Raw genomic sequence first — 13157 nt, forward strand, 5'->3', positions numbered from 1 at the left:
TTGGGGAATATCCACTTTAAGCACTTAAGAAAAAATATAGTGAGACCAAGTAACTGACAAAGAGGACAAGCAAAGTCGTATCGTCTCTAAAGTCACATGAAGATGCTGCTCCAATGGATAGGGATGATCACAACGTGAGACTATCACTGGTGATGTTCAGGAGAATGTTGCGACAAAATCCTAAAAGAAGAAAAGAACGGGTGGTGATGAAGCAGAAGCATGTGTTTGTCAGTGATAGCAAGGCACAGGTTGGGAAAATAGCTGGATAAAAAAAAAAAAGGGTCAAGTGAAGGCACATTTTGTCAGAACTGGGGAGACCTGAGCATGTATGGCAGAATGAGTACCAGTGACTTTGAGGGCCTATAGAGAGGGAGTAACTGGAAACAAAAGGGAAACTGTGACAAGTTTAAGAAACATGAAGGTAGAATTGACTGACTAGATATAACATGAGGGAGAGGGAAGAGTTGAATACCAACGTTTCGAAATACTCATTAAGAATTTATTAAGTACTCCTATATGCCAGGCACTTGTGCTAGGTGCTAAGAACACAAAGACAAAAATGAAAGAGGCCCTACCCTCAAGGAGCTTATATTCTCTTGAGGGAAAGACATACAAACAAAGTTATTTGAAGAGGTGGGGAAGGCAAGGCAACAGCAGCTTGGGGAAAGAGAAAAGGCTTCAGGTAGAATACTGTGCTTGAGTTAAGCTTTGAAGGAAACTAGGGACTAAGAACCAGGATTAAGGAATATATTTCAAGGCATGAGGACAGTCGATAGAAAAAGCACATTTCGTGGGTTGGGAAGGGGACTGTAGAATGTATAATAAGGCCAGAAAGTTAAAGTGCAGTCAGGTTATGAGGGGTTTTAAATGTCAAAAAGAACTCATACTGATATAAAAAGCAACAAACAGAGGTGCAATATAATGTGACCCATGCTTTAAAATATCATTGGTATGGTATGGAAGTAGGATTGGTACATGTGGAGAAAAATAATGCCAAGAGGAGGGAGATGAGGCAGGAGGCTTTTCGCAGTGGCCCATGCTTACCTAAGATGTTAATTGAGTAAGTACAGAGAAGGGGAGATCCAAGAGATGTCAGAGAGGTAGAACTGGTGAAACTTTGCAATGAACACTGAAAAGAGGGTGAACTGTGGCACAACAGACAAAAATAGTAAAGTGAGAAATGGGAGCAAGTTTGAGGAATATAACTGACCACAATTCTATGTCACTGTTAAGTTTATAAATCACTTTACTCACAGTATCTCTGTGCAGCTAACAGTAACCATTTTTTATAAGAGGATACTGAAGCTCAGAGCTTATAACTTCCCCAGGGTTACACAGCTGGTAGATATCAGACAAGAAGTGAACTCAGGTTTCTACTAACTATCAATCTGGTGCTCTCTGGGCTGGCTGAATCTGTGAAGCTAATAGTATGTCCAAGTGGAGACGCCCTAAAGGCAAGCTGGATATTCAGGTCCTTACCAACAATTAAACTGACTTCCTTTCACAAAAACACCAACTGATCACTTTCTGACTGAAGTTGTAGGCAGCCAAGACTTACAACTGGTGACCTCTGAAAGCACTATTTCTCAGCAAAGGAAGGAGTGCAGAGTAGCATAGCTAAAGGAACAAGGCTAAAAAAAAGCCTGCTTGGTAGTCCAAAAATACATCAGTAAGGCACAGAAATATACTTTTAAGAGGGGAAAAGTGATAGTTATCAATGTTAAACACATCTTCATGAAATACACAATCACTGTATTTTAAAATTTTTACCTAACAATTATCACCACCTATACGGTAGCAAAGCATTATCACATGAATTTTCATGAAACTTAGGAAGACTGAAATTAGCCAACCAATAAATTAATATTTGCGGTTTTCATGGCTGCACAGAAGACCTTTGCCACGGCCCTTCTATATATGGAAACCGTGATGGGTTTACTCTTCTGCAGGCACAATTATCAGTGCCAGGATCAGCAGTGATTTTATAGGCAAAAGAGCTCAGTGAGCTCTTGTACTAAAAAAAAAAAATATGCTATTTTCTCAAAGATCTCATCATTTATTTTATGACTATCCTAATTTATAACCAACTTGCAAAATTAAAATAACAGCAATTCACCACCAATAGAAGACTTAATGTAATGCTTATGGCTTTATCCTTAGACTCTTTTATTTATAAGTCAGCAGTTCTTCCTAACCTTCATTTTCTTTTTCATGTCAAGTATTAAAGATTTCCACCTATTTTCTCAAACTTGCTTATTCATTAGCAGTTAACCAAAGTAAATGAGAATGCTGAATATTCCTAAACTTAAAAAGTCCTTAATATCTTATTCATTGTATTTGAGGGGTTTTCAGTTTTCTCATGGAGAAAAAAATTAATTAGTTATCACTCAACTTAATATACTGTCCACCTGCTACTTCTACAGCACAATCCTGGATCATAAAATTTAGTGTCTGTTGTCTTAATTTCTACTGCATGGGGAAGGAAAAATCATCAAGAAGATCTTTAAAACCATCATGTGGAAAACCTTGAAAAGTCCATGCTTTGTCCTCAAGGTTCAATTATTATCTTTTATCCACTGCTCAATCCATTTCATTATCTGATCTAAATTATTCTCTAGTTCTTCTGGTACATTGCTGGGCAGCCGGTGTACTATTTCATGGTTGTAGGAGGCCATGGCTTCTTCATAAAGAATTTGGAAAATTTCACACTGAATATTGTCCTGCAGTTTCTTTATACTGTATCCCCTAGAAAACAAAGTTGGGGTTTAGACACACATATACAAAATCTGAATGGAACAAGTATTTGTTTAGGAACCAACCCTCCCTCCAAAAAACTGCTGAAAGTTGATGTAAAAATATTTTCTAAACTTTTCATTTTAAAACCAGAAACAACAATTTAGAAGTATCAGAATCTGAGAGGCATCTAGATAGGAATGTCAAAACTCAAATCTGAGAGACCAGTCCACAAGTTCAAACATGACTTGTGTTGCAGGCTGCCCATAACTCAGTTTCCCCAACTACACTGAGCACTGTTATGTACGGGCCTATTATGGTGCTACATGTAGAGAAATATATAATATAACCTCTGTTCAGAAAGAGCAGAGAGAATAATCTAGTTGGAGGGAGAAAACATAACCACAACTAGTTTATTATCAAGTGTTAAACTTAAATTTTAAAATTGAAGAAAACAGCAGAAGATATGTACCTCCTTTCACACGTAGATAATAGTTTTATTTCTCTATTCCAAAAAATGCTGAGAGCATCAATTAACTGAAAAGTTAAATCTCCAATTCAACAGATTGCTAAGAAACTGGTTAATTTTTTCAGTTACACATTTTTCAATATCTGCATTCCAAACATTTTCCCTGATGCAACTATTCTCTAATATTCTACCCAGAAGGATTCTTTATTGAAATCCTAGAACTTTTTATTTGAGAGAAAAGAGAAGTAGTCTGCTGCCTTCCTACAAGATATGTTCCAATTAGCCACTTGGAAAGTACTTATCAAGCACCTGTGAGTCAAAGGAAGGTTTTACTGCCTGGAGAAACCATGAAAGAATAAAAATTTTTCAATTTGACCTGTCAGATGAGTCTATCCATTAAGAAAATATTGTCTAGATCTTAACTAATCCTTTTAATCTAGAATCAGAATGTTGTTCTACATAGACGAAGTTTGCAATGGTAAGGTAACCACATGTAGAAGAAAGAAAAAAGTCAAGAAAGTCAGTGCTAAAGAAATCTGAATTCAAATCCTGGTTCCACATTCAGGGGCTGCAAGTCCTTGGGCAAATCATTTAGCAATTCTAGGCTTCATTTCTGTATTTGTAAAGTGGGAATACTACTGTCCCTACCTACTTCAAATAGTCATTATGAGAAAAGATTTCTAACTAGAAAATGATATGTAAACAGGAGCTTTTATAATTATTATAAAATAGTAAAGATTAACTACCTGTTCTATTATTCTTGGTCAGTTTTATGGATAAAGGTTTAAAATGCCATATAAGGTACATCCCCTTTCACCCAGCAATACCATTACTAGGCCTACACCCCCAGAGATCGAGGAAAGAAGAAAGAACCCATCCATAAAAAACATTAATAGCAACTCTTTTTGTAATGGCAAAGAACTGGACACTGAGGTGGCGCTCATCAACTGGGGCACCGCTGAACACATTATGGTGTATGCAAATGTGATGGAATACTGTTGCGCTATAATAAACAACAAGGAAGATATCTTAGAGAAACCTGGGAAGATTTGTATGAAATGATACAGACTAAGGCAAGCAGAACCAGTCCAGGGGAACAATTTATACAATAACAATGTTGTGTAAAAAGACAACTTTGAAAGACTCTTAACAACACAATGATCAAACAGAATTCCAGAGGACTCCTGACAGAGGGGATAGACAAGCCAAAGACACAGAATACAGACTGAGATGTGTGGTATTTGGTTTTTATTTGACATGGTCTCAATGCAGGAATTTGTTTTGCTTGATCCTACATGAATGTCACATGGATTCTGTTTTTCTTACTTTCTCAATAAGGGTTCAGAGTGGGAGGGGAGGAGAGACAGTATATGACAGGGAAAATAAAATTTAATTTAAAAAGTAAAATAATGCACTATAAGTAACATTCATTTTCTCTTACCTCTTTTCAAGTCTTGGATATAATACAGAATTATCTGTTTGAAGAACAAAAACAATATGAAACCATCGTTCAGGGAAGAAGTCACAGCCATGGTAATCAACAATAACTCCACCTTCTTTCATTTTATTTTCTAACTCATCAACTACCTGTTAAAAAAGTATAATAAATATCAATGTTTTCCATTAAATTATAAGAAACATTTTATTTTTTAATTGTGAGGAAATATTTAAATATAAAGGGCATAAAGTAAGCTACTGATCATTAATTATATTAATATAAAACCTCGATATAGTGATGTATCCAATAATAAATAAGCAGCAACAATAACCATTATGCTGTGGATACAGAACTTGCATTAGAGTCATGAAGACCTGGGTTCAAATCCTGCTTCCAACACAGAATAGCTTTTCCATTCTGGCTAAGTAGTACAACTTCTTTGTGCCCCCAAGCAATTCTCTAAGAATATAAATTTCACAAGAGTTGCAGCTCAACACTGGGGTAGGGAATTCCCCATAATGATGAAATTACAACTCTAAACAAAAAAAAAGTAATAATCTTATACTTACTCTGTCTTCATCCAAAATGGGACATTCATATTCTTCATCAAAGCCATCATATAACTGTCCTAAAGAATAAGAAACATTACATCATTCCAAATCATTCCAATGCCATTAGCAGATATTTGGAATTTAAGTTTAGCTATTTTCCCCCTCCAAACAAAGATATCCTAATTCATAACTAATTATTAGATTACTATTAGATGTACAAATAGCATGGAGTAGTATGAAATGCTAGGCTTGGAGTCAGGTAGACTTTGAAAGAAATATCACTTCTGACACCAGCTATGTGCCCAATCATTCAACTGCTGTGCCCTCTGTCATTTCCCTAAAACTTATCAATTAAGTCAGAGGGTTTCAGTGGCATTTCACGTACAAATGGAACTATACTAGCTAAATGCCACGTGGACAACATGTTTAAATCAGAAAAGGTGAACCAACATAAGATATGGAAATCAAGTCAAAGAACACTTGAAATACAGGTGGTTAGCCTCATTAGAAGACTAAAGGAGACCTAACAGTTGTTTAAATGTTGAAAGGTGTAATGGGACAAATTAGAGCTGACCTGCCACACTGAGAGCCTGCCTAAAATAACCTGGGGGCTTGTCAGTAGGGGTGGAACTAGATGGATTTCAGGAGGAAGGGTCTTGTCTTTGTTGGCAATGTGGCAGTTCTTTGTCCAGTTCTGGATGTCCAGTGGAGAAGACACCCATGTAAGGAATAGTGTTAGATAATAGGTTCAATGTATAGGCTTAGGAATGTTCACATAATTAAGAGTATATATGCATGTGAGCTAGCTAGAATAAACGGAGTTCTCACCACCTTGTCTCCTGCCTCATTTCATTACTCACTAGATCAAGGCCTCTTGCTGGACAAGAGCCTTGGGTCGAGTTTTAGGGATCCCTGAAATGGTCTAGGGGACCCCAACAGAAAGGGAAGATGACATTATAAGTAAAAGTCAAAACTAGGATTCATGGATCAAGTTATAATGAAGCAGAACAGGAAAAGAACTTTACAGTTGTCCAGTGACTCCAACTGGCTGCCTTAGGAGAAAGTGACAATTCTATCTATGGATGACGAAGTCTCTTTAGAGGAAGAGACATGAAATGAGATAAGGCTGGAAAAAGTAAGGTGGCATAATACTACTGAAGGCTTCAAGGGCCATGTAAAGGAGTTTGGAGTTGGTTAGCTAAAGATAAGACACTGTACTACTACTACCCAACACCGAATCAAGTACGGTCAATCTCTTCATTATGCCTTTACACTGTCACGTGTTGTATTTATTGAAAACACAACACATCTATGATACAAAGTTCCCTTTGACAAGTATAAAATTTACCTTCTTGTGCTAAATCGCCCACATTAACATATGTCAGTCCTGTTCTTGACGCAAGCTCTTTACCTAGTGTGGTCTTTCCAACCCCTGGGGTACCTATAAAACAATCCATAAAAGATATCTAAGGTTAAAATGAGAGACAAGTTATCACCTTCTTAAGAACCATATATTTAGAGTTAAAAGAGACACTGGAGGTCATCTGGCTCCTACTCCTCTTTTTACAGATAAGGAAACAATGAAGAAATGAAGGGGCTTGCTCCAGATCACAAAAGTGGCAAAGTCACTGAGCAGCAAAGCTGGGATTTAAATCCAAGTGTTATGACTCTAAATTCAGCTCTTTCCAAGCTACACGCTGTCAAACACTGGCCAGATGCGGTAATACCATAGCCTTTTTCTGAAGGATGAACAGTGCCCATAGATGCTGGGGTCCCATACTGTCATATACCATCTTCAGACTGCTGTTCTTGTGACCGGAGAAGTTTTCACAAATGCGCCTGCCAAACCAGTGCGAACTTTACTTGTTAAGCCTGACCGCTTAAGGAGGGCACCAAAGCCAAGTGGCCAGCGTCTTCTCCCATCTTATGCCACTCTCGTCTCCTCGTCTACAACTCTGGTAGTCCTGGAAGGCTTCCAGTTGGTTAACTCCTTACTAGCGTAACCCAAAAGGTCCATAAGATACGTAGATGGCACCAACCCGTAACGCCCCGGCTTGATCTCGGCGGTGAACCTTTGGAACATCGGGGTCTCACCCACGGGCACGGGCATTTTACAAAGGCTTCAACAGAAGCCCGATGGCTTTCAGAGGCAGAGAGCGGCCCATCTACGCTAAGGCCATGACCGTAAGGCGGCCACGACAGCCCCCAGCTCGGACGAAGCCCCCCCCCATCACCAGGCATCACTGAGCAAGACCCCGAGCCCAACGGACCCTGGCAACGCCGGGCTCTGGTCTCGTGGGCATTGTTGGGGGTGGGGGCCCCCCAGGCTTCCCCGGGGTACCTCCAGACGGGACCGGCTCAGCTCCACATCCCGCGGACGCGGGCAGCCCCGACGCTTTCCCTCCTCCATCTCCGCGTGGGAAGATGAGGACACCACGGGGGATCCGGGACGGACCGACCGCGTTAACGTCTCCCGCCCCCCACCGGCCACACCGCCCAGAGCCGGGTCCCGCCAGCCCCGACCCCCGCCGCCCGAGCCGCGGCCCTGACCCGTGAGCAGGATGTTGGGCAGCCTCATGGTCGCGGCCGGCCGGCTCCGCCCCGGTCTCCGCTCTCCACGAGGGAGCAACAGGCAGAGGGGCCTAGGTAGGAGGCGAGGGGGCGGGCCCAGGGTCCTCGAGCACCCGCTCAGCGCACACTCCCGCACGCATCACCGCGCCCCGCCCCTCCCGCCCATTGGTCAGCGGCCCCTCTATGACAGCGCCTTCGAGCCAATCCGAGCCGAGGGGTCCGCGGGCCGCGCGCCGCCAGCGCAGGCAATGCCCAGGACAGCCCGAACGGCGCTCTTTCTCTTCCCCCCGCCCTCTGGCGCCGTCGCCTAGGCGCCAGCAGTCGTGGGAGGCCCCCCCCCAGCCGAGAGGCGGGGCCTCAGCGTGGGCTCCCAGCTTGGCCCCCGGAGTGCCGTTTGGCTGCCGCTTCTGGACGTGGGCCGTAGCCGCCGCCTCCCCCGGGCAGGGGGGGGATGCCGCAGGGTCGCTGCTCGCTGCCCGCAGGTGAGGTCGGCGCGAGGAAGGAGCCCCTGCCCGTCGCGCTGGTGGCTGACCCTTTCCCTGCGGCCCCACGATGACCCGGAGCCGTTTCGAGGTCCGGCCGCGAGCGGCCGCTAGCGCGGGGCGGGGGGAGGAGGAGTACGGAGGCCGGGAGGGAGCGAGCGTCGGGCGAGCGAGCGACCTCCGCGGGGCTGCGGCCCCAGGTGGGAGCCGGGCGTCTGCGGACGGGGAAGGCTCGTCCGCCCGGGCTTTTAAAAGGAATCCGGGGTACTCTCGGTAAGCCCGCTGCCCGTTACTCCGCACGCCCCCTGCGGCGGGGCGCACCGGAAGTGCCCTTGTCTGTTTCCTCACCAGGAGAAGTGAGCCGGTGGAGGGAGGGGGTGAGCGCCCTGTCCCCGGGGTCTCTTGGTCGGTGGCCTTCACGGTGCCTGCCGGCTGTCTAGGTTGTATGAGGCCGGAAGTGTGACGTTCCGCCCCGCTGGAAAATGCACCAGATGTCTGCAGGTGTGATTTCCGTCCACCGCTGTGTTCGGTCTGGTTTGGAGCTTCTGTGTGCCCCACGCAGGACTGGCCGCCGGACTTGCCGGGCCCAGGCTGCAGGATGTTTGCGCACTCTTTCGAGAAAAAAAAAAATCAGGTTTTCCGCAAAATGCATTTTTTTAAGTATGGGAAAGCCAAATGCCTTAAGGAATAAAGGCCCTGTAGATAACCTAGACACGTCTGTTGGATTTTTATGGGCTTTTGTTTTTCCGGGGAGTTAAGCACTTTTACTCTGATTTGAAATTTTCCCTTCAGGACTTTTAAAATGGAAACTACCCTCCTCTTGTGTGCCCCGTTGAGCCTCTGTAGGCGCTCCAGGGGTGCTTAGTGAATGGTTCTTGTGTCCGGGCCCTTCCGTCCTCTGCCTCCTGCAGGGTGTCCGTGACACCATCCATCCTTCCCATCCTCTGCCTCCCCCTTCCCCTTTCCCCAACACCAGAGTCCTTTCCGGTGAGTCTCGTCTTCTCCTTCTGTGGCCAGAGTATTTAGGGTTCCGCTTCGGTGTTTGTCCTTCCGATGCACAATCTGAATTATTTCTTAGAAGTATCATTGGCTCTCCTCTCAAGTCTTCTCCAGCACCACCGTTGGAGAGTGCGCTCAGTTTACCAACTCTGACTTCTTATAAAGCCGTTCTGCTTACGGTGGATGAAAAGCCGCACATGAATCCGTTGGCCCAGCTGCAGTGGACAATAACATTAATTTCGTGATATAGCTTTTTAACTCCAACGGAAAAAAAAAATCTGTAACTTTTCCTTCTTTCCTCCGTCACACTGTTATTTGTAAATAATAGCAACGAGCATTTATATCATTAGCTTGCCAAGCTTTTTAGGCTTGTTCTTATTTGATTCTCACAACAATCTTAGGAGATAGGTAGGCGATACTTCCATTCTACAAAGGAGAAAACAAATTGAGTGAGTGATTTGGCCAGGATTATTCAAGTGTTTGAGGCAGGACTTGAACCCTCAGGTCCTCCTAACTCCCAAGTCTGACATTATCCACTGTACTGTCTTTATTTTAGGAAGCATTTTAATCCATTATCTCATTTAAGCCTCTGTGAGGTAGATAGTGTATATACCATTAATCCCTGTTTTAAAATGTGACTGAGGCGGTAACTTGCCCATGGTCACACAGCTTAGAAGACAAATACATCAATACGATAAATACCTGGTTTTGAGCCCTACGTTAATTATAACTTAATATTCATGTCTGTAGTTTTCTTAATTTGGGAGAAGAGACAGCCTTCCATAAATTTATTTTCTTTCTTTTTCAGGTGATTTATACTTTAACGTACTGCAGGTTCTATACTACGGATGGGAACTATCAAGGTTTATAATGTCAAAAACTTCCCTTAGACGAAAGGTATCTTCCACAAAGGTATGAAACATTATTGAAAATAAACATAACTGGTTACAAATAAAGTCTAATACAGCAATGGCTGTAATTCAGCTCATCTCACAAAATACAGAAGTAGCTTAAAATGAGACCATGTGGATTTTTAGCTGTATAGCAGAGCTGGTAGTTAATCTCATAACCTTATTCTGCATGGGTATACAATTATCCCTTTCACACCTCCGTTAGGTGTACAGTGCCCCTGCGATCTGGAAAATGCACATAAAATTTTTTGGCCCTCCCTTTGTACCATAGAAGAAGTCTGAATTTTTCCTTTTTCTTTTATGGGATGTTTTACAGTCCCGTATTGTAAAATTTGGGTTAAGTATGTGGTCATAGGCATGTGTCTTTGGCTTCCTCAAAATTCCCTTAAAATTTCCATTTAATTTCTTATGGGAAAGTCACTGTGTGAAAGGGATAACTGTACTTTGGCTTTAAGTTTGAGGAACAAAGCAAGACATGAGAAGACAGAGGTAGAGCTGTTGAAATTCCTGCTTATCTTTCTGGGTTTAGTGTTAGCTCTTAACTTCACCACTGACTGTAATTTTAAGTAAATCATTTAAATATTTCCTATAAGATGGAAATAAAAATTCTGTATTTTATGTTAGAGAATCAATAATAAAATACTTTTTAAAGAAAACTTGATTTACCCATTCCTTTTAGCCAGTATTTAATACAAAGTTCCGCATTCAAGAGGCAAACAATTTGAACAGATTACCCAAAGGTGGCAAAGGTGCTGAATTTTGATAGATTTTTCTACATTTAAAAGTATTGATAGCTAGTAACCATTGTGATTAGGATGTAAGAAATTCATCCTAAAAATTTTAGTTCTTGAAATACTCATGCTGCGTTTGCAAGTTGAACTCTCTTACTGTTGATTTCTAAATGTTTGTTGCATAAATAAAAAATTACAGAAAAGAGAAATAAAGGAGGCAGATGTACACATTTAATTTTTGTCTTTGTGTCTCCAGCACAATGCCTGACACATAATAGGAACTAACTAACTACTTGTTGGGTTGTTTTAACGTTTCATTTATTAGGGGTAAATCTCAGTTTTCCTTAAAACTCTACCTGTCTTTTATTTACTCAAATAGTGGATGTTCTGTGCAGTGAAGAGGCGTATCAGGCTGTAATTACACAATGTGTAAACTTGTAAATGTTTATTCTTGTTCACATAAGTTTAAAGGTAATGTAGCTAATTGAAATGATACTACTCTAGTTAACATTGATGCCAGCTACAGAGAACGTTGATTTGTCTCACCATAATTGCTAGATGGAAATCATAGCTACAAAAAACCCACCTTATTTCATTACTGTGGGTAAATATGTTACAAGTCAGTGTTGTAAGTTTGTGATTGTTAGATGTTCTAGAAACTTATATACTGTGTTAGGGATGGGAAAAGATGATATAGTCATACTATTTACATTGATTTCCCCCCCAGATAACCACCTGGGTAGAGCCTTCATTTGATGATTTTGTTGGAAACACAGACATCTCTTCTGCTCTTACAACTGCATCTGTGGGAGTAAATAATTTTCATCAGAGAAGAAAAGATTTGTCTTCCATATTAGAAAGTAGCAAGTTTCCAACTAGAAAAAAAGGAAAATCATCTTCCTCAAAACAGAATAATGTTGAATCAAATTTAAATGAAGATCTGTCTGAAAATGAACCATGGGTAGATAAATACAAACCAGAAACTCAGGTACAAAATCATTATTTTCAAGCAGTAAAATTTAAGAGGGAACTGAAAATGACACCAGTTGAAGAGATTGTGGAAGCATTTCACAATGTGATTTCTTTTTTTAATTTTTCTAAATGATCTACAGAATTTATGGGTTTTGCTTGTATAATTTTTTTCACACTGATATCTCTATCCCTTTTTTTTTCAGTTAGTAATTCCATACAATATATGTTCCTTAGTGCTTTTCATGAATCTTGATTTAGCTTAAATGTGGAATTTATTCAGACTACAAAAAGAAGCAATTTTTCTCCCTCTTCACCCAACTTAATTTTAATTTTAACTACTTTTATGATGAGTTAGAAGAAAAAATAAAACCTCAATTCATTTCTGGTGATGCGTTTTCTGTTATGAACTGTTTTAAAGCCTTATGATTTAATAGCATCAGCAGACCGGTGAAACTATGAACTCCATCTGGTGGCATCTGCAAGTCCTTCTCATGCTTTTTTCACAGGATCATTGTTTTTATATTAATTATAAGTTAACTGGCTTTTCTGAATTTTCTGTACATTTCTTTTTAAAATCTAAGTTGGATATTGTTGGATGTTGAGTACCCTATGTCTCCATAATGGTCTCTGGACAAATTCCATTTTTCTTCCTCATTAGAATTGTTTACCTTTGTGTTTTTAAATTTTCATTCTTGAGATCTCATCTCCTTCTTAGGTTGACTTCCTATGAAGTCAAAATTCCCTGGGATCTTATCTGTCTTTGCTCTGAACTCTTTCAAAATCTACTTTTCAAAAATCTAGGGCACATTTCAGACTATGCCTGTGTTTCTTCCTTATCACAAACTTTTAAGTTTGAAGGCTTAGTTCTTCCCCAAGATTCCTAGGATTCAACTTAATCCACCAGTGCTAGAAAAATATTTCCCCTTGTGGGGTTCTTTTTGAAGGATGGCATTATAACTAAAGAAAATCAAGGAGTTCTTGGTTGTTTTGCTTTTGACAGAGAAAACTCCAGCAGATGTCTAGATAATTGAAGTTCTTCCATCAGTATACACTGTATCATGCCTCTGTAACAGATGTGGTCTCCTCCCTGAATTCTTCTTTTATTTCCTTTCTCTATCCAGGTTTTCTGTAGTATGTCCCAATGATGAATACACTTGTTTCTCTCTCCTTTGACCTTCAAATATTCTCTGTCTTGCTTCCCTTCTCTGGTTCTTGGATTGACTATAACTGATTTTTTTTTTAAATTAATGGCTTTAAGTTCTGTTTATTCATTTAACAACCATTTATTTTCTTTCCCTCC

General features: G+C 41.0%; 2 protein-coding genes across 7 annotated transcripts in view; one reads left to right on the forward strand and one right to left on the reverse strand.

Moving 5' to 3' along the window:
* Positions 1-7856, reverse strand: AK6 (adenylate kinase 6). 2 transcript variants are annotated; one of them, XM_072606284.1, is made up of 6 exons: positions 7231-7526; positions 6540-6632; positions 5210-5268; positions 4644-4789; positions 1045-2745; positions 1-180 (listed from the first exon to the last, which is right to left on the reverse strand). In XM_072606284.1, the coding sequence occupies exons 1-5, from the start codon at positions 7430-7432 to the stop codon at positions 2556-2558; spliced, it is 690 nt and encodes a 229-aa protein (XP_072462385.1). In that variant the 5' UTR covers positions 7433-7526; the 3' UTR covers positions 1-180; positions 1045-2555. The 2 variants fall into 2 exon arrangements, with proteins under 2 accessions (XP_072462385.1, XP_072462386.1); XM_072606285.1 differs by lacking the exons at positions 1-180; positions 7231-7526 and adding an exon at positions 7742-7856 and having other exon boundaries at positions 2137-2745.
* The window catches only part of RAD17 (RAD17 checkpoint clamp loader component), a 22787-nt gene continuing 17382 nt past the window's right edge, over positions 7753-13157 (forward strand). The window contains exons 1-3 of one of the 5 annotated variants that reach the window (XM_072606277.1): positions 7753-7837; positions 10052-10155; positions 11613-11873. In XM_072606277.1, the coding sequence (XP_072462378.1) occupies positions 7753-7837; positions 10052-10155; positions 11613-11873 (450 nt within the window). Of the gene's footprint in view, positions 7838-8122; positions 8336-8380; positions 8518-8583; positions 8746-10051; positions 10156-11612; positions 11874-13157 lie in introns of those variants that run through there. The other 4 variants (XM_072606279.1, XM_072606281.1, XM_072606282.1 and 1 more) reach the window with 4 other exon arrangements.

This window comes from Notamacropus eugenii, chromosome 4 (genome assembly GCF_028372415.1).
Source record: "Notamacropus eugenii isolate mMacEug1 chromosome 4, mMacEug1.pri_v2, whole genome shotgun sequence".
Lineage (NCBI taxonomy): Eukaryota > Metazoa > Chordata > Mammalia > Diprotodontia > Macropodidae > Notamacropus > Notamacropus eugenii.

Bases quoted from the DNA above. Each gene is read 5' to 3' on its own strand.
- AK6 (XM_072606284.1), bottom strand. From the start codon at position 7,432: ATGCCTGGTGATGGGGGGGGGCTTCGTCCGAGCTGGGGGCTGTCGTGG. The intron at 5,269-6,539 runs GTAAATTTTATA...CTTATTCTTTAG, and splicing joins GGGCGATTTAGCACAAGAAG to GACAGTTATATGATGGCTTT. The intron at 2,746-4,643 runs GTAAGAGAAAAT...TTTGTTTTCTAG, and splicing joins TATCCAAGACTTGAAAAGAG to GGGATACAGTATAAAGAAAC.